This window comes from Sebastes umbrosus, chromosome 12 (genome assembly GCF_015220745.1).
Source record: "Sebastes umbrosus isolate fSebUmb1 chromosome 12, fSebUmb1.pri, whole genome shotgun sequence".
Taxonomy (NCBI): domain Eukaryota; kingdom Metazoa; phylum Chordata; class Actinopteri; order Perciformes; family Sebastidae; genus Sebastes; species Sebastes umbrosus.
In genome coordinates, this window is record NC_051280.1 from 28,604,390 (window position 1) to 28,626,319 (window position 21,930).

Here is a 21,930-nt window from a genome sequence, read left to right on the forward strand (position 1 = left end):
TTACATGTTTGATTATGAAATACCTTATCTAAAATGATGAAATGATACAGGTTCCACATTTACCCATCGAAACAAACTAAAAAAGCTACAGCACTTCAATATGAAGTGGACTTAAAGGTGATCACCCCTTCACTGGTCAATGCAAAGACAAACAGAAACAACTCGAACAACTGTTATTGAACAGATATGGGGGTCCCATAGTTAGAGCAGCTTATGAAATAATAAGTCATGAAATGTAAAACGGATAGTCATATCCTTACATGTATATATATTTTGTAGAGCATGATTTTGCTCTAATACCCTCCTTAACTATCAACCCAAATGGAAATGTTATTATGGAACATCACAATAATATAGTATAGGTGTAATGCTGCTCTTCACACAGCTTAAGTTTCAAGAATACAAAGAACAATTCAGTCATTTAAAATAACAGCAATAAAATGACATTTTATCATTTTGAAGTCAAAGATATGATCAATAAATGTTTGCTCAATATGAAAAGGTGACCAGAAGTGTACCTTTGCCACATTTATTTACAGACCTACATCTCTATGAGGCAGCTGTTTGTACAGAAATGAAGACACTAATCCTCCTATATTCTGTCCTACATTTGCAAACTCTTTGTATAATGTCAGCTGTTTGTTCAGTCCCTCCGTACACAAAACATATATTGAAATTTATTTGGTCCAAATATTTAAGCGTAAGGCAAAAGACGAGTGTGAAAAAAGAAATATCACAATTAAGTGTTAACTGTTGTATATAATGCTCATCTGTTTTTTATCAATTTTGTGCAAAATCCATCTTGCAATTTGTGATTTTTAGTATCAGGCTCAGTTTTAAAGCTACAGTGAAGATACTGGCATCATAAGAAACTAAAACACCTAAGAAATCCATTGGTACCAACCATGTTTTACTATCTTGTCGGCAAGGAGGCTAAATAACGCTCCACTCTTGCGCTAAATTTTGGCGAGGAAAAACTGGCATGGCCATTTTCAAAGGGGTCCCTTGACCTCTGACCTCAAGATATGTGAACGAAAATGGGTTCTATGGGTACCCACGAATCTCCCCTTTACAGACATGCCCACTTTATGATAATCACATGCAGTTTGGGGGCAAGTCATAGTCAAGCCAGCACGCTGACAAATCTCCCTTTAAGGTACATTTTGAACATGTACTGTATGTTATGAACAGCAAATATCAGAGAAATATACATTGTATAAATGTATAGAATGTGTCGTAAAGTATATACATAATATTACAAAACCTATCTAAAGTAGCTCCAAACATAATGTGGAGTGCATGTGAAATGTCTTTATGTTGTTCCTCTCTATGGTTGCTGCTGGTATTGTCCCTCTGTGGCGGTGTAGAAGTCATCCAGGACACTCTGCATGTACTCAAAGGTGGGCCGTTCTTCGGGTTTGTTCTTCCAGCAGGTCATCAGGATCTCGTAGAGCTCGGCGGGACAGTTGTCGGGCTGAGGCATCCGGTAGCCGCGCTGTATCGAGGTTATCACCTCTACTTTGGTCATACCTGAGGACAATATGCAAAGCTTGAGTATGAAATCACCAGTAGAGGGCAGTAACGCTTCATAACACTAAGAGCCCAATATCCACATACTAACACACTATTATGTATGCCAGAAAAAAAATGAGTATGTACCAAAAATAGTATGTCAAATGCAGTATGCCAAAAATACCAGGATGTCCTACTACATCCGGTCGCATTTTGCAGTATGCAAGCCAGCATGGCTATTCTGCCACAAAAGCCGCAGGTGCAACTAGTTTGTGGTAATTTGATCAGTAGTTTCTTTGTTTAAGAAAATGTCAATATCCACTGCTATAGCACAATCTCAAATGACCTGATAGGGTTGGCTCCAGGAAGGTCCCGTTTCATTACACAATCCTTGAAAAGGAAACCCTGCATCAAAATGTAATCATAAAGCTTTTAATCTTTCAGCTGATAATGTAATACACTTAATCTAATACTAATACAGTCTTATTAAAGGTCTTATTGATAATAATTTTATGTAGACAAATCATTTAAAAACAAATAATTCATCTACAGAGTCTTATTATGATTGTGAATTAATATTATATTATTATATAAATATATATATATATATAAATGTATATACATTTACTGAATTGTTATTTATTATTACAATAATAAATCGTGCAGCAACTTAGAAAAAAAAAATCTTCAAAATTAACAGGATTTACAATTCAAGTTTAAACTTTTTAATGCAGCAACAAATTGGTCAAAACTTAAACAGGAATTGAAATTCCAGTATATATGTATATAGTATATAAACATTTAATTAAATTGAAGGGATTGGCCCCATTGTCACCGATATCCGATCCAGCTATTGGAGTCAGTATCGGCCTGATATCCGAACCGGTATCGGTGCATCCCTAGCTAAAACGGAGCGTTTCAGACAGAAGGTGAATACAGGTTTATTCAGACAGACGGCATGAGAAAAATAATAATGTTTTTTGAACATTAAAGCATGTAAACATGTTCTATTAGAAACCCAAAATACAAGTATGAACCTGAAAATGAGCATGTCTCCTTTAAGATGTTTTACCTGGATAAGGGATTTTGCCGTAGGTTATAATCTCGTAGAGCAGAACTCCGAAGGACCACATGTCTGACTTGATGGTGAAGGAGCCGAAGTTGATGGCCTCCGGAGCGGTCCACTTAATGGGGAATTTGGCTCCTGAGGAGGACACGCACAAAGTTACACACAAGGTTATACTTAAATTATACAAGGATATCAAATTAATAAGATCTGTAAATGATAATAACTGTATGTAAATAACCCATACTCCTACACATCTACACATCCCCACACATCTCACCCAAACTGTCTGGCATATGTAATGGAAGGTTCAGATTCTATTCATGGTCCTGCATTTATTTTTAATTTTCCTATTACTGTAGTTTCAGTGTCTCCTGGTTCCAGATCAGTGATCAATCAGGTTTCATGTTTTGACACATTCTCTCCCACCTATCTCTCTGAACAGCGTTGTGTACTAGACTGTATCTGACTGGATAAAAGGAAATAGACCCAGTGTGTGGTTTGAGGCCATCGAGGGCGTTGGTCACTGCGGTACGGGCTTGAAAAAGTGGAGCAACTGGTAAATGAAACCAAAACACATTGGTGTCCACAAATAGGTCGCCAATTCTGCTTCTAGCTCTTAAAAGGGGATTTTTATTTGAATGTGTTGCAATGAATCTATCCAGTCAGGGAGTCAGCTCATTTGTGATGAGGAAAAAACAACCCCTCTTACACAAGACAACAATGGACACACAAAGACACAAAGGTTACCCTCTCTGGCCGAGTACTCGTCGTCCTCTATGACTCTTGCCAGACCAAAATCGGCTATTTTACAGAGCAGACTCTCTGACACCAGGACGTTAGCGGCTCTCAGGTCTCTGTGAATGTAGTTCTTCTTCTCTATGTACGCCATGCCCTCCGATATCTGCAACAGCACAAGGAAAGTAATGGTGTACAAGAACGGCACTGTGTGGTCATTATCCCAATCACTGTGAACTGAACAAATTGGATAGTGACCGGAATAAAAAGTGAAATAAGACATCATACATTTAGATTCGCCTCTTATCTTTTACATCTTATTTACTAAATTATTAATTATTAAATAAAAATAATTAAACGTTGATTAATTGCAGTTCTATAACAAACACAACTTAACAAATAATCACAGTGCCAGTCGTTCATATTAATTTTACTCGTGTTAACTAAAAACACTGCAAATAAAAATGTTTTTCTTTTTATATTTTCATTCCATCTCAGGTCACGCCTGTTAGCTTAGCTGTGCTTTACAATATAAAGTGATTAATTTCTCATTTAAAGCTGATGTAGGCGAGATGCGAGCAAATATGATTAAAAAAAGTTATTTTTATAAAACGGTCGCTATATCCTGACAGCAGTGCATGAAACAGGTAATCTGTAAAACATCATGTGCCTCTGTGTCCTCCGGTGTTCCTAACGGCATCTGCAAGATTTCACAGACCGGAGGACAACAAGCAGTTGGAGCTGATCTGGGGTCTGCTGTCCATCTGCTGTCTATGAGAGCCGGCTGTCAATCACTCGCGAACTCTGACCAAACGGTCAAACTAGATCAAATATGAATCAATATTATGTTACGTTAATGCCTATTTCTCTCCTCAAATGTTTTCAGAATCATCTTGTAGTGCTCAGTTTAGCTGTAAAATGAGAAAGTTTGTGACGCGCCCGCCATTGTAAAATCTGTTGAAGGCATGCCAAGTTCCGGTCACAGAAGTCTAGTTTTCTCTCAGAACACTTGAATCACAATATGCTGAAAGGTCATTGTGGAATTTTTGCTCAGTGAAGCCGCAAGCATACTGCCTACTGCCACTTTAACCTTTAGTTACACTCATCAAAGAGCAACAGTCATCTTTTCCGTGTGCAGAGATTTCAAGGAAAAAAATGATTTAATCATTTTCTATGAGGTTTCCTGCAAAGAATTACATCATTTGCTAATAATTAAAGGCAACAGTAATTTCCTCGAAGGAACCGCTCCATCTAAGTCTAAGTAAAGATTCATGAATATTTATTTATTATTGGAAACTTTATCGGTGAAAAGTCATATTTCTGCTTTTTGTTACGGTTCCTCATTTCAGTTCAGCAATGGAAACAGTGACGTTCTGTCTGTTTCACAACAACGGCGGACAGTGAGCCGTGAGAAAAAAGAAAGACATTGTGGTCAGTGTGCAAATCACCTGCGCTGAGAAATCGATGAGCTTTGGTAGTAGAAGTCTGCATCCTTCGTCGCTCTTTAGGAAGTCTAGTAGGCTCCCTAAAGACAAGATAACAAGAAACAATGTCAGTGTCTTGTGTACTGCATACTTACTTATGTATCCATGTTAGCTGTGATTTTAATCTACTTTTTTAATGTTTGTTTTTTGCTAACCTGCTAATTCTCCTTTTTAAGTCTGATCTAAATTGTTAAATATTATATTCGATTTTTTTAAGTTATTTTTCTTTTATGTAAGGGATAATGTACAGTGAGCCGGTCATTGCTGTGAAATAAAAAAACCTGACACGGTCTACCCCGCCCTCAAGGGGTTTATTTCACAACAATAACCCGCTATCTGTACATTATCCCACTTATTACACGGCTTCTTACTTAAGAAATCAACAATTTGACACAAAAATGGTCCGCCAGAGTCCGACATCAGAACTGCGCCCATAGCAACGGTCTGTTATACATAGCAACGGTCTCTTATACGTAGCAACGCTCTGTTATGAAGAAATGACAGACCGTAGAATGCCGTGATGGACCAATCAGAATCGAGTATTCATCAAAGCCGTGTAATAATGTGTGTTAGCAGCTTGCTAATTATGTACCTCGGGTTTAGAGCACATAGAGAAATGAAAACTCACCTGGGAGAAAACATGAGTGCTTTTAGACGTATTTAGAACATGGTGTAGTGGTGCAATTCAGCCTCATGTGACCAAAATGAGTGTTACAACAAACACAACAACAAACAATTCACCTGCCAAAACGTTATTTTCACCTGTTTTAACAGATGAAAATAAAAAAAACGTAGAAAAAGGATCCTTTTTTTTCACCTGTTCGTAAGTCATAAAATCAGGAGAGAAAACAATTTAGATCAGACTTTGAAAAATGGTTCGCCAGAATTTTTTTTTTTTTTTTCACTTGCCACTCATGGCTTCCGTATCCTCCTCTGTGACATATGACCAAGGATCTATGTGTGGTCACATGAATACTGTATGGCACAATACCAAGCTGCTGACATTTGCACTTCTTATTACTGGATGCTTATTCTGAATATCTAATACTCATTGGAAGTTGCTCCCGATAAGAATATCAGCTACATGTCAAAAAATAAAGCTCATTTATTTACCATTTGACATATACTCTGTGATGATATAGATTGGTGGCGTCTTGGTGACGACAGCGTAGAGCCGCACCAGCCTGTCGTGCTGCAGCGTCTTCATGTGGTTGGCTTCTTCCATGAAGGCTTCGACCGTCATGGTGCCCGGCTTCAGCGTCTTCACCGCCACTGTGGTTGCGTTGTTGTAGTGAGCTGATTTTGCAGAAAGTAAAGAAAGAGGGTGATAGAAGACAGATTTGGGGAAATGGAGAATATTTATGAATTTCCATGAAAGTATGAAACCATCTGTTTGACATGCATGCTTAGCTTTTGAGCTACGGTGACTAATGGACAATTTCTAACAGGCTATAACTCTGAAAAAGGGCATTTCTTATTCCGCTATAACATTTTAAACAGTCATTGATTCAACCCTAAAGTGTGAAACCATTTCCAAATGACATATATAGTCAGTGAACTGTTTTCAGATTAAAGATTATATTGTATATACCAATTATTACTCAATTTTCCATGGAAATTGTTGTGATAAAGAGCTAAAGGAAAAAAAAAATGCAAATCACAGGAAGTATCGTTATATTTCCAGTTTAAGGTTCAGTTACAGCTGAGAAGGTGGAAAATAAATGACGTTTGTGTGCGTTAGCCTGTAATATTTAAATAATCTGAGGTTTATTTAAGTTGAAGCTGAAATATTACTAGATGTTATGGACAAATATGAGTTTATGCTAGTTTGAGAAACTTAAAGGAAAACTCCAGCAATGTAGTATCGCATTTCCATGAAGTTTGGGGACTTTGTTGCAACAAAGAGGTCGAAATTGAATAAGTAGAGGTCGAGATATCCTGACTTTCCACACTGCGGGACTAATAAAGGAATGTGTTATCTTATCAAAGCTCCCTTCAGAATCACAGATTACACAACTGTTTTACACACTATAGTAGTGCTGACTAGTAAACTGATCTTGATCTGATCTAAAATCAGTGGAGTGCCCCTTTAAAAGGGTATTTATACCATTTGTTCCATTTGCTCAATTTAAAGGCCCTGAAGACCCATACAGGTGTTTTCACTTTCACTTCTCACACTCAGCAGGTGGAAACGGGGGACAAAATTGTGCATAGTGACGCGATGGCTTTGGTAACAGTAAAGTAAACAACGATATACTGTAGGGTGAAGTCAGGTAAAATGGGCCACTTTTTGGTAAATGATTTATAAGACCATCAAATAAGCTATGCATGAGATCTAATGTATTTTTATAAATTGGTGTGTGTCTCTTAAATATTTAATTGTTAAAAATGTGAAAAAGTATAATTGTTTTGGAATTATGAGAGTTAGAGTATCAGCCCTAATCCAAACACATCGCTTTACCACAATGAATACACATCTACTATATTCTCACATATACAGTAGCTTTTTAAGATTGAAACAATCCTTTTAACACTGATAAGTAAACTTTTTTTGTATTTATTCAGTAGTTTTTCAGTGTATTTCATGTAATACTACCAATAATAATAATAAGTTAATAATCATTATCACAAATAGAACAGTAACTTTGAACCATGACCCAGACTTCCTCATCATCACCCACCCACACAGATAACAAAAACATCACTTTTTCACCACTATGTTTTCATATACTTCCCTCTTGTTTCATAGAATTGCAGCTGTAGCTGTGTACATGCTTAAAGGTCAATCAAAGGGACATGTTTTTTTAAAACAAAAATAAACCCGACAGTCTTTACTCCCAGTAACATAAGTAAGTATCAGACCACAGCAAGGTTTGTATATAAAACTGCAATAAAACTCTACACACACCTTTCTCTCTCTCTTTCTCTCGCTTTGTGTGTCATCACCACTCCCAAACTCCTGATGCAAATCTCCCTTCAGACTCAAACATTTCCTACACAGATAATAAAACTGAGTTACGACACTAAAATAAAAAGTAAATCTGGAATTACCGCCTCGTGGTTGTATGCCTCTGCCAACACAGCCGATGAGACTGTTGTCAGGCTGTTAAATAGGCATTATCAGTCGCTCTAAGCCTCATAGATGTGGGTCAATAGGGGCCTACTACACCCACTAGTAGGTTTTATCATCTATTCACATGGTAGATCACAGAAAGAAGGTATAAAAGAACGTAAAAGCGACCTCTAGCGGCTGTAGTAATTATGTCAGGAGCAGAAGTGGAAGTCAGGCGCGGTAGTATAGGCAGTGTCTGATAGTGTGAAACTCACCCAGAAGACCGGAGTTTGCATCCCACGTGAAACCAGCAATGTATTCATAGTTATTTTAACCCAAAACACAATGTTTTTCTCTAAACTTAGCTGTTTTTTGTTGCTTAAACCTAAAGAAGTTGTAGTTTTGTTGCCTAAACCTAAAAAAACGTTTTGTTTGTGTTCAAAACGTGACGTTTCAATCAATTTTACAACATGTTAGAACGTGTTGCTTTTAACTTTCACTGCACGTTTACAACGTAGTAGGTGTAGTAGGCCCCTAATGACCCAAATCTATGGTGCTTATGGCAACTGATAACGTCTGTTTAATGGCCTGACAACAGTCGAATCCGGTGCCTAACCAGTCAAGTTACAGTTTATATCTATGTTTGTCCAAAATGTCATCACTTCATCATTTTTTCCTGTTAGACATCCGTGTGAAATTGTCATAATTAGCATATGAATTCTTGAGTTATGGCCAAAAACACGTTTTGTGAGGTCGCAGTGACCTTGACCTTTGACCTTTGACCACTACAATCTAATCAGTTCCTCTTTGAGTCCAAGTAGACGTTTGTGAGGAATTTTCTGGTCCAAGAATGGTACCGACGTACTGATGGACAGATGGACAACCCTAGAACATAATGCCTCCGGCCACAGCTGTCGCCGGCGTGGAGGCATAATAAAACAGTCTTTACTACAGAGGCATGCATGAACACAATTGAGCATATTTTCAGAGAAAGCAGTCAGTTCTGACTAAAACTATGTAATACACCTAATGGGTAACAAAAGAAGGAAGTCATTTTTGTTTTAATTAGGGGGAAATGGAACTTCCCTGTAGCCTGCCGTTCACTTCTGCAGCGCTGAATTTGCAGAAATGAGACAATAGAGTTAGAAATCCTCAGACGTAAAAAACACTCCTGTTCACTCAACCACCAAAGTCAAGGTGCCATTTGCAGGAGATTTAAAGGTTCTCTGTACAATATCCAGAGCATTAATATAGATCAAACAGCTATTTGCTATGTAAAGATATAAAGGAGTAATGTCTACCTGAGTAGAGAATGAAGTCACTTTCCCTCTGTGTGTGTTGTCAGAGTTTTCGCACGTGCTTTTTAGTGCATCTTAGTGCATGTGAGCGTGCCCCACTGGCTAGCTCACGGCCGGCGATCTGCACTGCGCTCATATGGGGGTTATAAACTGATAACGCCGTCCCGATCAACGTCGTTGTCGTGGAAGCGTAGCGCCTAACCTCCGGTTCCCCCTCAGGTTAACACTGTTAGCTCTGTCAGCACTGTTGCCGTTGTTAGCACCGTTAGCTGCGAGCCACCTGATCAGCTGTCGCCATGTTGAGAGCCATGTAGAGGCAATAGAAATGCTCTGAATTTCAAATTTTGTATTTCATTTGTTTAACTATCTGCACTGTGAGAAAATTATATTGATTAATTAATGTGATTCTGTGTCCTCTTCCTATTTTTTGTTGTCAGACATTTCAGTGAAATCTGACTCAGACACTGTAAAATGCAAGTTGTCTTCTTGGTAACCACAATGACATCTTAGAACAAATGAGGTTTACTCATGGCCAACTACTGAATACTGTGGTTGTACTGGCCAGGACAACCACATATGCATTGCACGAGATGTGCCCTTTTTTGTAGTTTCCAAAACAGCAGATTGTTTTACGTGAGGTGTTGTTGTTAACCCCCTAACCTGAGGGCCCAGTGTGCTGTTTTTTGTCACGTGCACCTCCGGCTTTGTGGAAGCTAAAACTCCCACCAACCTAGCTCTTAGGGTTTTTGAGACACACAAGGAGGACCTTAGGGTGCTCATTGTGGTCCCACAGAGGGTGAAGAAAGCATAAGAAACTGTTCCATAGTCAACGTAATTGAGGCACATATTTCTATTCTCTTTACTCACCCATCCAGACTTCTCCAAACTGCCCCGCTCCGAGTTTCTTCACCATCCTAATAGAATCTTTGGAAATCTCCCAGGCATCTTTATCCCACGGCTTCTGAGCTTTGGGTTTCACACATGAGCGGTCCAGTTTACGACACAGGCCGTCCGGTTTGTCTGGAAGGTACACACACACACACACACACACACACACACATCAACTGAGAACTAAAATTGTCACTAAAACTAAAGCTGTCAAAGTTAACGCGATAAAAGCTTGTTAACACAAATTTGTTTTAACACCACTAATTTTGTTAACGCCATTTTCAATTTTTAGGTTGTAACGGGCTCAGTGTTAAAGCTAGAGAGAAGATGCTGGCATCGTATGAAACTATTCATACTATTATATTACATTTCTGCCAATAGTTCCCCCTAAATGCTACACACTGTTCTTTTAAGCGCCTTTATTCCAGCGCTGTACTCACTGTGGTAGTGTTTGATCATGCTGCCGATGTCCAGGAAGGATATTTTAGGAGAGATGTAGTAGCCGCCATTATCCATCATCCTGATCTTATAGTGTTTGACTGAATCTGTCCCCTGGGCGTCCGCATCTCTGATGGACAATGAGAAACTTCCTGTGGAAGAATCAGCAAGTGACTGTGATAGTGATTTGAAATGAAACAGGAAGAACTCAATGTATTGACACTGTGGTAATGTTTGTGATTGTAGCTCGGTCTCTCAGGGCTGTCGTGATTTCCATACCTTTTGATGTTTCACTTTCCCTGATAAGATAAGAGCCGGGTTTGTTTGCAGGCGCCAGCAGCTGCCTCTCTGCATCTTTTCTTGTGATGTCCTTGAAAAACCACCTGCAATGAACAAAGAATGCACTGAATATACAAAATGGACATATTTCTTCTATTCATATTGACTTTCCACTTTTTTTTTTTTACAAATGGCACCTTGGTTGTCTCAAAGCTTTCAATATTATTCACTCTACATTGCAATGTTAATTGTCAGCATGATACAAAACATGTGTCAAATCAAAAGCCGATTATTGGGAACCAAAACAAAAGTAATTTATTTAGATACAGCTACTCACTCCTCTGTTTCCATGGTGTCAGCTTGGGCAACATAATTGCACGGGATGAATCCTTCTTTGTTGGTTGTCAGTGACTTTGCTTTCCACCACTCCCCGTGTCTGCAGGAAATATCAATCTATTTTAGCACAACTGTTGTTTTTCTTTGATTGTCAGTGAGCACAGGGCCGACTTAAGGCCAAGGCCATATAGACAGTCACGTAGGGCGTAACCCTCTGGGGGTGCTGGTTCCCCTCTGAAAAATAAAAAATTAAATAAAATTAAATAAAATTAAATAAAATTAAAAAAAAATTAAATTAAATTAAAATTAAATTAAATAAAAAATGCCAGTGGGCACCTTTCCTCATTTTCTGCTTTGAGGTAACAAATAAACAAATAAAGAAAGAAAGAAAGAAAGAAAGAAAGAAAGAAACACACTTTTCACCCCTGTAACCTTCTTTCTCACACTTTCATCTGCCCGGCCGCACTTATTTGATAATTAAAGCGCAAATTTTGAACACTTTCAAGCCAACAATATCAGGGACCAATTGTTTATTTATATCATAATAAATACAGTTATTTATGAAAATAAAAATCTTAATTTTTGTCTTAAAACCATTGTGTGATGTGTGTTGCGGTTTACGGGGCTAGGGTTAGGGTTCTGGGGGGTTGAACCCTAACACTAACTGTAGAGCAGCGCCGCCGCCATATTCCAAATCCAAATTTCGCCTAGGGCACCAAAAGGGCTAGAGCCGGCCCTGAGTGAGCACCTTCAGTATAAGGGTCCTGAACCCTGATTTCCACATTACGTTCCATCTTAAGTGGCTTTAAAACAGATAAAAATAAGAAAAAATTAAAAAAATACCACACTTCATTGTAATTGTATGAAGCTTAAAATGAGAGGATCAATGTTTTTTTTAATGGATGCACCACTACATCAAATCGAAGTTAGTCTCATGTCTGAAGCATCATTTAATGAGTACTTCTTCTGAAATATATTGGTATCATTTGAACTTTTGGATCTTCATTAGAATTTAAAGTATTCTCTGTGAGTTTGAACACTTTCTTGGTGACGCAAGAGTCTGTAATGGCGGATGGACCAGTGGGTCTATCAAGGTTGAAGAGGTTACAGTGGACTGTACCCGACCCTGACAGTCTCCTCATGGTATGCAGCTGAAACAGTGCTCCGTGTCATAGCTTGTGACGGTGTTCATCGTTGGCTCTCGCCTTTCATGCTGCGGTATATAAATGATGAATAACATTTCTTGAAGTTGAATCAGTCTACAATCAATATCAGACACTCACTCCTCTAAGATTTTCAGCTTTTCTCCTTTCTTGAACCCCAAGTCGTCGGGATGCACAGCTTCATACGGGAAAAGGCCGATCACAGTTTTACCAACGTTTTGCTCTGATAGAGGAAACAGAAAAAAGATATTGACGTGTTAGATACTATACAATAAAAATAAATATTCCCACATCTTATTTTAATCCTGCAATCTGTGTCACGAGCAGGGCAAGCATTCACGTCAGACAGAAGTTTAAGACACGATGAACAAACCCACAAATAAGTGTGAGTACACAGTGTGTCTGTACATAGATGTGTCATGGGGGTTTTGAGTTGGCTCACGAACATTTTAAGAAAGTCTATCTATAGCACTTGTCTCACTCAATATGTACCATTGACTGTATATAAGAAGTGGACGGAATCACCGTGGCGTCGCCCATTGGTTTATGGACTGCCGTTTTGAAGTATCAAATTCATCATTTTGGACGTCGCCATCTTGGTTTTTGGCAACCAGAAGTGACACGAGAGGGTGGAGCTAAGTACAACCGTATGCAGAATAAGACATTTTCAGTCGACCAAAAAGCTTATAATTAACTTTCATGAACTGAAAACACTGTGAAAGGGTTAAAGTTCTAAGACAACTCTCAGACGGATGGGACATCGCCGTGGTAGGTTTCTCATAGACTTCTATACAATCAGACTTCTTTTTGCAACCAGACGAGTCGCCCCTGCTGGCTATTAGAAAGAATGCAAGTTTAAGGCACTTCTGCATTGGCTTCAATTGGCAATAAAACTACAACTTCTTTAGGTTTAGGCAACAAAACTACAACTTCTTTCGGTTTAGGCAACAAAACTACAACTTATTTAGGTTTAGGCAATAAAACTACAACTTATTTAGGTTTAGGCAACAAAACTACAACTTATTTAGGTTTAGGCAATAAAACTACAACTTATTTAGGTTTAGGCAACAAAACTACAACTTATTTAGGTTTAGGCAATAAAACTACAACTTATTTAGGTTTAGGCAACAAAACTACAACTTATTTAGGTTTAAGCAACAAAACTACAACTTCTTTAGGTTTAGGCAACAAATCTACAACTTATTTAGGTTTAGGCGACAAAACTATAACTTCTTTAGGTTTAAGCAATAAAACTACAACTTCATTAGGTTTAGGCGACAAAACTACAGCATACCTTCCATCTTTTGGAACACCTGACCAGGTAGCAGGGAGCTATTCTGAAAAGGCAGACAAAGAATTTTCAGGGTCAGAAACAATGTAAATGTTATATGTTCACAAAGACATCTATCTATCTATCTATCTATCTATCTATCTATCTATCTATCTATCTATCTATCTATCTATCTATCTATCTATCTATCTATCTATCTATCTATCTATCTATCTATCTATCTATCTATCTATCTATCTATCTATCTATCTATCTATCTATCTATCTATCTATCTATCCATCTATCTATCTATCTGTTAAGGGACACAGTTGTCACTTCTAGACTTCAGACTTTCGCAATCTGTTCATTTCCCTCTGCTAGACGTAATCGTTGGAGACGGGGAAGTTCTGTTCATTAGGAAATATCTGAATCACTACTTCTCCGAATCATTAGGAAAGGGTGTATCTGAATTGTAAAAATACTCTCTCAGGAACTGATTTTTATGCTTGATTTTCACTTAAGTTATCACAGAGAGCAGCACATCAGAATCTTATCTTCTATAACTAAGAAATTCTGCTTTAGCTTGGCCCAGCTGTCTGACTACTTACTATGTTGCTTTTTGTTTTGGAGGTGGGGTCTCTGACATAGTGCGTGTGGTCGGTACGTACAGGCGGCTGGTTAGTCTTCCCCTCCACACCTCCGCTCACACCTCCGCCCAGCGTGGACTTCATACAGCCCATGCTGCCTGCAGGAGGAAGTGAGAAAAAGGAAGAGTGAACTGGACTGTTACACATTTACCATTTACAGCTATTGAAACAAACAACACTTTAGACGTTTGCTACCAAACACCTGTGACTTTTCAGCTCAAAAATAACAGAACCAAACCAGTGACATTATTTTTTTTTTATTTTCCATCCCTTGGTGTTTAAAAAAAGTCAAAGAGGAAATGCACATGCACACATTTAGAAACAGACAAGCACAGGTGTAGCCTACACATTATTGGACATGCTCTGCTCAAATGATGAATGAAATTGTCTCTAAAGGACCATTACACTGATTATAACACATCTCTATGTCAGATTGGAACAGTGAACGCGACACCTCAGGAACGCCTAGAGGGAATTCCTGCATATTTGGCACAAACATCCACTTGGACTCAAGGATGAACTGATTAGAATTTGGTGGTCAAAGGTCACTATGACCTCACAAAACACGTTTTGGGCCATAATTCAAGAATTCATATGCTAATTATGACAACTTCACACAAATGTCTAACAGGATAAAATGATTAAGTGATGACATTTTGGAAAGACATGGATGTAAACTGAAACTGGACTGGTTGGAACAACCTCGAGGCGATTCAAATTCTAGTTTAGGAAGATGAATAGCACTCTTATGTCTGTCCGTTACGTATGGAGCTAGAGCCAGGATCAGTAGTACAAATTCCTTCCTACTACTGTGTCACACTTCCTGGATTGGAAAATAACCATTGCAAAATCAGAGAATATCGAAGGAGTTGTTAACTAAATTACAGTAAGAGTTTAATTGGTCTTGGTTCTAGTAAACTGTTTTCATGTCGGCATAAATACTGTTTCTGAAATGTTCACAGTGACAAGGGTATAATTCTGGAGTAAAAAAACTGAACCCTTTAAGAGTTTCTTGCCTTAGAAATGATCAGTATACGCACAATATACCTTTAATTGGTAGCAGTCCAAAAATATGACTTAAATCCATAAGGAAACTCTTAAATTGTAGTGGTAGTGGTAGTGGCACTGCGCTGTACTCTGTTCTGCTGTCAGCATCTCATCCCAGTCCATTCAGTGTAATAAAAAAGTTATTGCTGCAGTTTTTTGTATTGTAGTGTTTTATTGTGGCTTGAGGCCGGTCTGTTTTCTGGTAACCAACAGGAAGCCCACAAACACTGACACACCATCACATTTGCACACATGCACATACAGATACGTACACAACCAAACTACCGCTAAATCTTTAAACCTCTCTGTGATGGTCTATAGTTGCCTCTTTGACAATGGATTGTTTATGATCGTTTTGTGCCTTCTGTCTTTTAACCACACTGACAGTTTGCATTTGAGATAAGTGTGTGTGGGCACTTTCAATTCTTACAGTACCAGAGTGCACAAAGTAATTTGCAAATTACCCTCATTACAGTAGATGTTTATATGCTATAAGGAATGCTCTCAGCCATGCAGACTGAGAGAATAAAACCAGATTTTTGTCAAAGTTCCTATCCAGCAGAGGCTTGTGTTTTCTTTCCTGGCGGAAATCTGGCATATTTATTCAAGCTCTGGACCCATTGGAGAATATTTAACCAGCTTCGTTACCTTCAACTTTATTAATCTAGTACAGTATACTGTTGATTACTGTAAATGCTTAGTGTTTGCTTCCTCATTGTTTTGCTCTTTGCTTTTCTCTTCTTTCCTTATTTTATAAGCTTTCTACTTTTGGTTTACTCTGCTTGATGAAGTCAGTATTGGTGTTTGGTAATGTTTACACTAGGGCTGTCACAGTAAATGCTTTGTTTTAACGCCACTAATTTCTTTCATGCATTAACGCAACTTGTAGCGGAGTGAAGATACTGGTATCATGTGAAACTACAAAAACTAAGGAATCCATTGGTACCAACCAAGGAGGCTAAATAACGCCACAAACATATGCTACATTTTGGTGAGGAAAAACTGGGATAGCCATTTAAAAAGGGGTCCCTTGACCTCTGTCCTCAAGATATGTGAATGAAAATGGGTTCTATCGGTACCCACGAGTGTTCCCTTTACAGACATGCCCACTTTATGATAATCACATGCAGTTTGGGGGCAAGTCATAGTCAAGTCAGCACACTGACACACTGACAGCTGTTGTTGCCTGTTGGGCTGCAGTTTGCCATGTTATGATTTGCAGTACCTGTGAGGGTTTCTGGACAATATTTATCATTGTTTTGTGTTGTTAATTGATTTCCAATAAAAAAATGTATAAATACATTTGCGTAAAGCAAGAACATTTGCCCACCCCTATGTTGATAAGAGTATTAAATACTTGACAAATCTCCCTTTAAGGTACATCTTGAACAGATAAAAAATGTGCAATTAATTTAAGATTAATCATGATTAACTATGGACGATCATGCGATTAATCACGATTAAATATTTTTATCAATTGACAGCCCTAGTTTAAACTAACTGACAGAATATAAAAATAATTGCTTCTATCAATTATGGGCCTACATATGTGCATATGTGAATCATCACCTCAATTTCAGATGTTTTGCTGACAATTCAAGAGCCCAGTTGAGTCCAACTGGCTATGATATTTCACTTTACCTTGACATAAAGAGCTTGTGGTGGTTGATCATTAAAATGTATTCACATGCCAGTCATTATATAGGTTTCTACTGGAGCAGGCATGCTCTTCTACACATTTGCTGGTTGCCGTATAGACTACATTTCTAGACAGGATGTGAAAAAGGTTAATAGAGTCATAAAGAGATAACACACACAAAATCAGGAATACTGATAGTAGCCTACTATTAGCACATAACGTGCTGTAATGACGTTTGACATGTGAAATGAGTATTGACTTAATGACATGGTGAATCACAGTTAAGTAGTCTAAACTGTTACAAAGAGATTATGGCCAAATGGGCAACGAGGTGAAGATGTAAGATAAGATAAAGTGCAGTGATTCGATGCAGTAGCTACTAGCCTACATGTTGGTCTTAAATGAACACCTGTTTCTCTAAAAAAAGAAAAACAACGCTGTTGCTCCTTCTCCAGGAAGCTGATGTGCATGACTGAACACAAACAGAGACGCACTGAGCTAGTCCTGTGTGCCAGTAAATGCTCTTTAAAACAGCAGAAAACCTTGAACAGAAGTTAACAGGTGTACTTAGAGTAGAGTAAAGGGCCCTGGTCAATCAGAAAAGAAAGTAGGTCACCTACTCTATCAGGTCAATGAACAACCAACCATTGTTTACATACAACCCATTGTCATTTTGGGGGTGGGGGGTTTGGCCTCTAAAGCAGCTTAAAAGACACTTTGATAGTACACCTTTGCACTTACCCATGTCTACTGCACAATTGTACTTTTGCTCTAAAGCAATTTAATGAAGTTTGTGATCCAGGTTTGAGTAACAGCTTGCAAAACAATAGTGTTTAAAGTCCTCAAAGAGATTCAGGTGGCAAGAGCCCGGCCTGTAGGTCCACTGAAGAACTGGACAGACCTGAAAATGATGGGATTTCTTTCAACAAGTTCACATTGAACCCGACACCATGCTACCTAGCAGCTCTCTGAGGCTGTGCTTGGGCACACTAATGTTAACATGTGACCAAGCTAACATGCTGATGTTAAGCAGGTAGCCGATGCTTTTGTTTATCATCTTAGTTTAGCGTGTTTGCGCGCTAATTAACGCTAAACCCAAAGTAGGCCTATAGCTGCTGCTGATGGGAATGTCTTTTAGTTTTTGCATGTTTTTGATCACATTGGACAAATTGAAACTTGTACCTGATGATGGCACAAGATGAAAAGACAGGGATTTTTTTATTTCAAAGTTTTTACAATTTATTCTGAGGGGGACATGAATGTCTCTGTACCAATTTTCAGGGGAATTCATCCAGCCCAGTCGCACAGCAGTTTGTGAAATAGTCATGACATTTAATGTATTGATTCGTGTAGATAGATGTGAATTTCCAATTTTTTTTTCGTGCTGCCCAGCACAAAATCAATTATGTTATCCATGTGTTGCTGGACATTTGTAGGACAACACACAAAAAATACGTTGTTGAATGTCTCGAGACATTTCACTTAAAATCACAAATGTAAACCTCATTGGCCCTGTTCAGATCTGGTATTAAGATGCGTCCTTCACATGTGTCTTGAGTTGCCACTTGTGTTCCGATCTCACTTCCCTGCTCTATATGCAAATAAACACGTAGTAAACTCACAGTTAATACAGCAGAGGTCATGACGTAAGACTACAGAAATGTCAGAAGTGATATCGTGAATTCGGGTACATTTTATTAACATTTTTATAACATCAAAATATAAGGTTTTTGGACCGGCGGTCCCGGAGACCTCCGCGCCACCGGCACCGCTGCCTTAGCCAGACAACAGTGGAGTACAGATCTTCAGAGAGCGTGGAAGAGAGAGAGTGAGCAGGCGGGCGGGCGGGTCTCAGCTAGGTGCAAAGCAGCGGAACAAAAACACCGACACATCTCCGATTGTATGAAAATAATGCACTTCCTGTGTCTAGTCTGGTAGTTGTGGCACTAGAGTGGCCTAAAGGTCAGGGGATCACCAAAGTAATAAGGAGTCATTGTTTTAGAGCCACAAAATGTTGTGCAAATCCATCCTGTAGGTGTTAAGATATTTGACAGGATAAGTGAAAACTTTTATCAGCTGGTGACACTATAGGAAAAGTAGGGAGATCACCAAGGACAGTAGGATTCATGGGAGGAATCTCTGTTGAGATATTTCAGTCTGGACCAACTCGGTAGACCAGCTGACACTGCCATCCAATCTAGCCATGTACATTCAATACTGAAAGCATTAAAACCTCCAACAGCGGCATAAACACTTTAACATTTACCCTCGTCTACCACATAGTGGTACTTTTGTACCAAAGGAAATTAAGTTTATGGCACAGTTTTGCATAATAGTATGCAAACAAAAGTGGTCATTGTCCCCAAAGATATTCAGATGACAGATTGAGGTCAGGGGCTGTCCTGAATCTGATTTAGATTTAAAGGGGGGAAAAACAGGTCAAGCACCGTCAACTCAATGGCAAACAAAAAAAAGTGGCACACCTGAAAACCAGAACTGGTGCTCAGTATGTTTGTCTAAGAAGAGGTTTATGAATCGAGATGACAGTATACATGACTGTGTTTATGTAGGTGGAATAAAAAAAAGTTATAAGTATAAAGTGTTATAACCAACAGTCTGGCAGTTTGTTACTGGTTATGTGCTTTATTGGTTCATTGCCTCTGTTATATTTTTAACTTGACAGTCAGCAAACAGCCGGAAACCGAGGGTATGAACAGATTAGGAGCAGACACACACACACACACACACACACACACACACACACACACACTCAGTGTGCTCTGCTATGACCAACGTATAAACTTCCTCCTTTAGCAATGGACTGAGCCAAAGGCTAAGTGGTGGAGGAATAGAAAGGAAGGGAGAGGACATACCGGTAAACCGCTGCAGAATCCAATGCAACAAATCTGAAAGCATATACTGCACATAGCCATCTAAAACCTACATCAAATTAAATTAAACCAGTGATTTATTACAGTTTATAAAATATTCCTTTAATCCGATTATTAAAACCACGACTAACCACACTTGAATTTCCATAAAACTATACATACTGAGTATGAAACAGTGCTCGGCTTTCCCGAAAATAACTGAAATAACTTTCAAATAAACGTTAAAAAATCACAGTTAAGCCGCACATTCCCATTCTAGTCACTCAACATTTACCTTTTTCCACAAATCAAACTCAATTACACATCTTTTTAACTCTTCTATTGTGCGTGTCTGTGCGTGAGTGGACAGACTGATAGCACACAATGACCTGATGCACATCTCTGACTGGTGTCATTCACACCTCGCATGTCTTTGTGCTTACCTCTCTTACTGTGTATCCCTGGTTAAGGAGGAAACAGTTCATCCACTGTGAAGAAGTTGTTTTAGTCCTCTGATTACTTCTCCGTGTTTTTCACAGGCAATATTTGGCTCAACAAGTGGGTCAGCCGGTCGACATGGACTGTTACACTCTGCCTCCAGAATGAGGAACTTAGAGAAACTGCTCGGGGAGTTTTTTCTTTCTGAAACTTCCTGGTACAATTGTCTAATGATTATTTGCATAATCAGCAACTCACACACGCACACACACAGACACTGGGGCACGGCACACAGATGGTCTTTTAGGTCTTAAGATATGGAAACAATACATTTGTTGATGTTTAAGTCGAGAAGAGTTTTATAATAATGTCATAAAAGACATGAACAAACAAAATCCCTTTAAGGAATTCAGGATTTTACGATTTTAACGGCCTACAGTATCACATTTCCTTATATATTTTCATCATGTGTTAATAATGGTTAAATAAACATAACATATACAGTATAATATTTACCAGTGTCATGCATGTTTTCGTGCCAACTTTTATAAATTCTCCCACAGTGCAACCTGTTGGCCAAACTGCAGAAGTACAAGACAAGAAAGTTTCCATATTGCTGTCATCAGTTATTTATTTTGTTTAGACACAGAGTAGAAAATATGGTTATAGACAGTCAGAGAAACACCTACACATTTAGCAGAATCATGCACCTGCCATATTTCTACATGCTGAATTATGAACAGCTGGGTTTACATAGTGTTGTTGAAGCGGGAGGGAGTCACTATACAGTCACGTGGCAGTTTACAACTCCAAAACCTGATTGAACGAGTAATATTGTTTTTTAAAAAAGAGTTATATTCTGCCTATTATTATCATCAGCATGAACAAGAGTGAGACGCAGTCAAGCTGCGGTATTACAGTGAGATTATACGAAGTAAAACTAGGGAGAAAGTAACAACACTTTTTAACAGTGCATGCATGATGGTCTTTACAGGTGATGATTATGGGATGTGTCCGTTATTACACAAAGAAGCAGGAATGTAGTTCAGGCTCAAATGTCAGAGACAGAAACTCTCACACAAACATGTTACTTACTGGAAGCTCCACTGAGTATTGCATATCTACATTTAAGGAAGAGTTTGACATTTTGGGAAATGCACTTATTGCACTTTACTGCCCAGAGTTAGATGAGAAGATCGATACCGCTCTCATGTCTGTAGGGCTACACATGTAGCTGGAGCAAGCAGCTTGTTTAGCTTAGCTTAGCTTTTTATCTTATTACACGTTTTATCTCATTTGTTTAATCCGTACAAAAACCAGTGTAAAAACGATTTCTAACTTCCTGGAGTCGCCGCTGTTTGCCGGGCAACTGGTCCCAGCCAAGAAATACTTTGGCATATGATCCCCGTAAAACGGCTAATTGTCGTTTTTACATGTCAGTTTTTGTACGAATTGTACAAACTGGATATAACATGTTAATAATTGAGCTTTAGAAGGGCTGGTAGGTGAATTCTGTTACCTTCAGACCCCATTTTCCACATTTTATCCGAAGCTAAGCTAACCTTGCTGCTGACTGCAGCTACATATTTAACATTCATACCAGTGATGCGCAGATCAGGTTTTTTTATGCTGCAATCCATTGTATTAAAAAAAAAAAAAACATCCGACATGGACACACCTGACGTCACAGCAACATGGTGGCGCACACAGTGAATTACCTTTTCATCATTTTTTATTTTATGTAGTGTTTTATGTAGTGTAGTG

At 38.6% G+C, this 21,930-nt stretch overlaps 1 protein-coding gene across 2 annotated transcripts; it reads right to left on the minus strand.

Moving 5' to 3' along the window:
* Positions 1-1,176: 1,176 nt before the first annotated feature.
* On the minus strand, positions 1,177-20,349 carry lyn (LYN proto-oncogene, Src family tyrosine kinase). 2 transcript variants are annotated; one of them, XM_037788712.1, is made up of 13 exons: positions 20,172-20,349; positions 14,194-14,270; positions 13,549-13,591; positions 12,375-12,477; positions 11,093-11,191; positions 10,756-10,859; positions 10,479-10,628; positions 10,018-10,170; positions 5,914-6,096; positions 4,765-4,841; positions 3,329-3,482; positions 2,585-2,716; positions 1,177-1,530 (listed from the first exon to the last, which is right to left on the minus strand). In XM_037788712.1, the coding sequence occupies exons 2-13, from the start codon at positions 14,263-14,265 to the stop codon at positions 1,328-1,330; spliced, it is 1,473 nt and encodes a 490-aa protein (XP_037644640.1). In that variant the 5' UTR covers positions 14,266-14,270; positions 20,172-20,349; the 3' UTR covers positions 1,177-1,327. The 2 variants fall into 2 exon arrangements, with proteins under 2 accessions (XP_037644640.1, XP_037644639.1); XM_037788711.1 differs by having other exon boundaries at positions 14,134-14,270; positions 20,172-20,348.
* Between the last annotated feature and the right edge of the window lie 1,581 nt (positions 20,350-21,930).

Excerpts from the sequence above, each read along its gene's own strand:
- lyn (XM_037788711.1), bottom strand. The coding sequence starts at position 14,265 with ATGGGCTGTATGAAGTCCACGCTGGGCGGAGGTGTGAGCGGAGGTGTG. Across the intron at positions 10,171-10,478 it reads CATGATCAAACACTACCACA|ACAAACCGGACGGCCTGTGT; the intron begins GTGAGTACAGCG and ends TGTACCTTCCAG. Across the intron at positions 6,097-10,017 it reads GTTTGGAGAAGTCTGGATGG|CTCACTACAACAACGCAACC; the intron begins GTGAGTAAAGAG and ends CTGCAAAATCAG.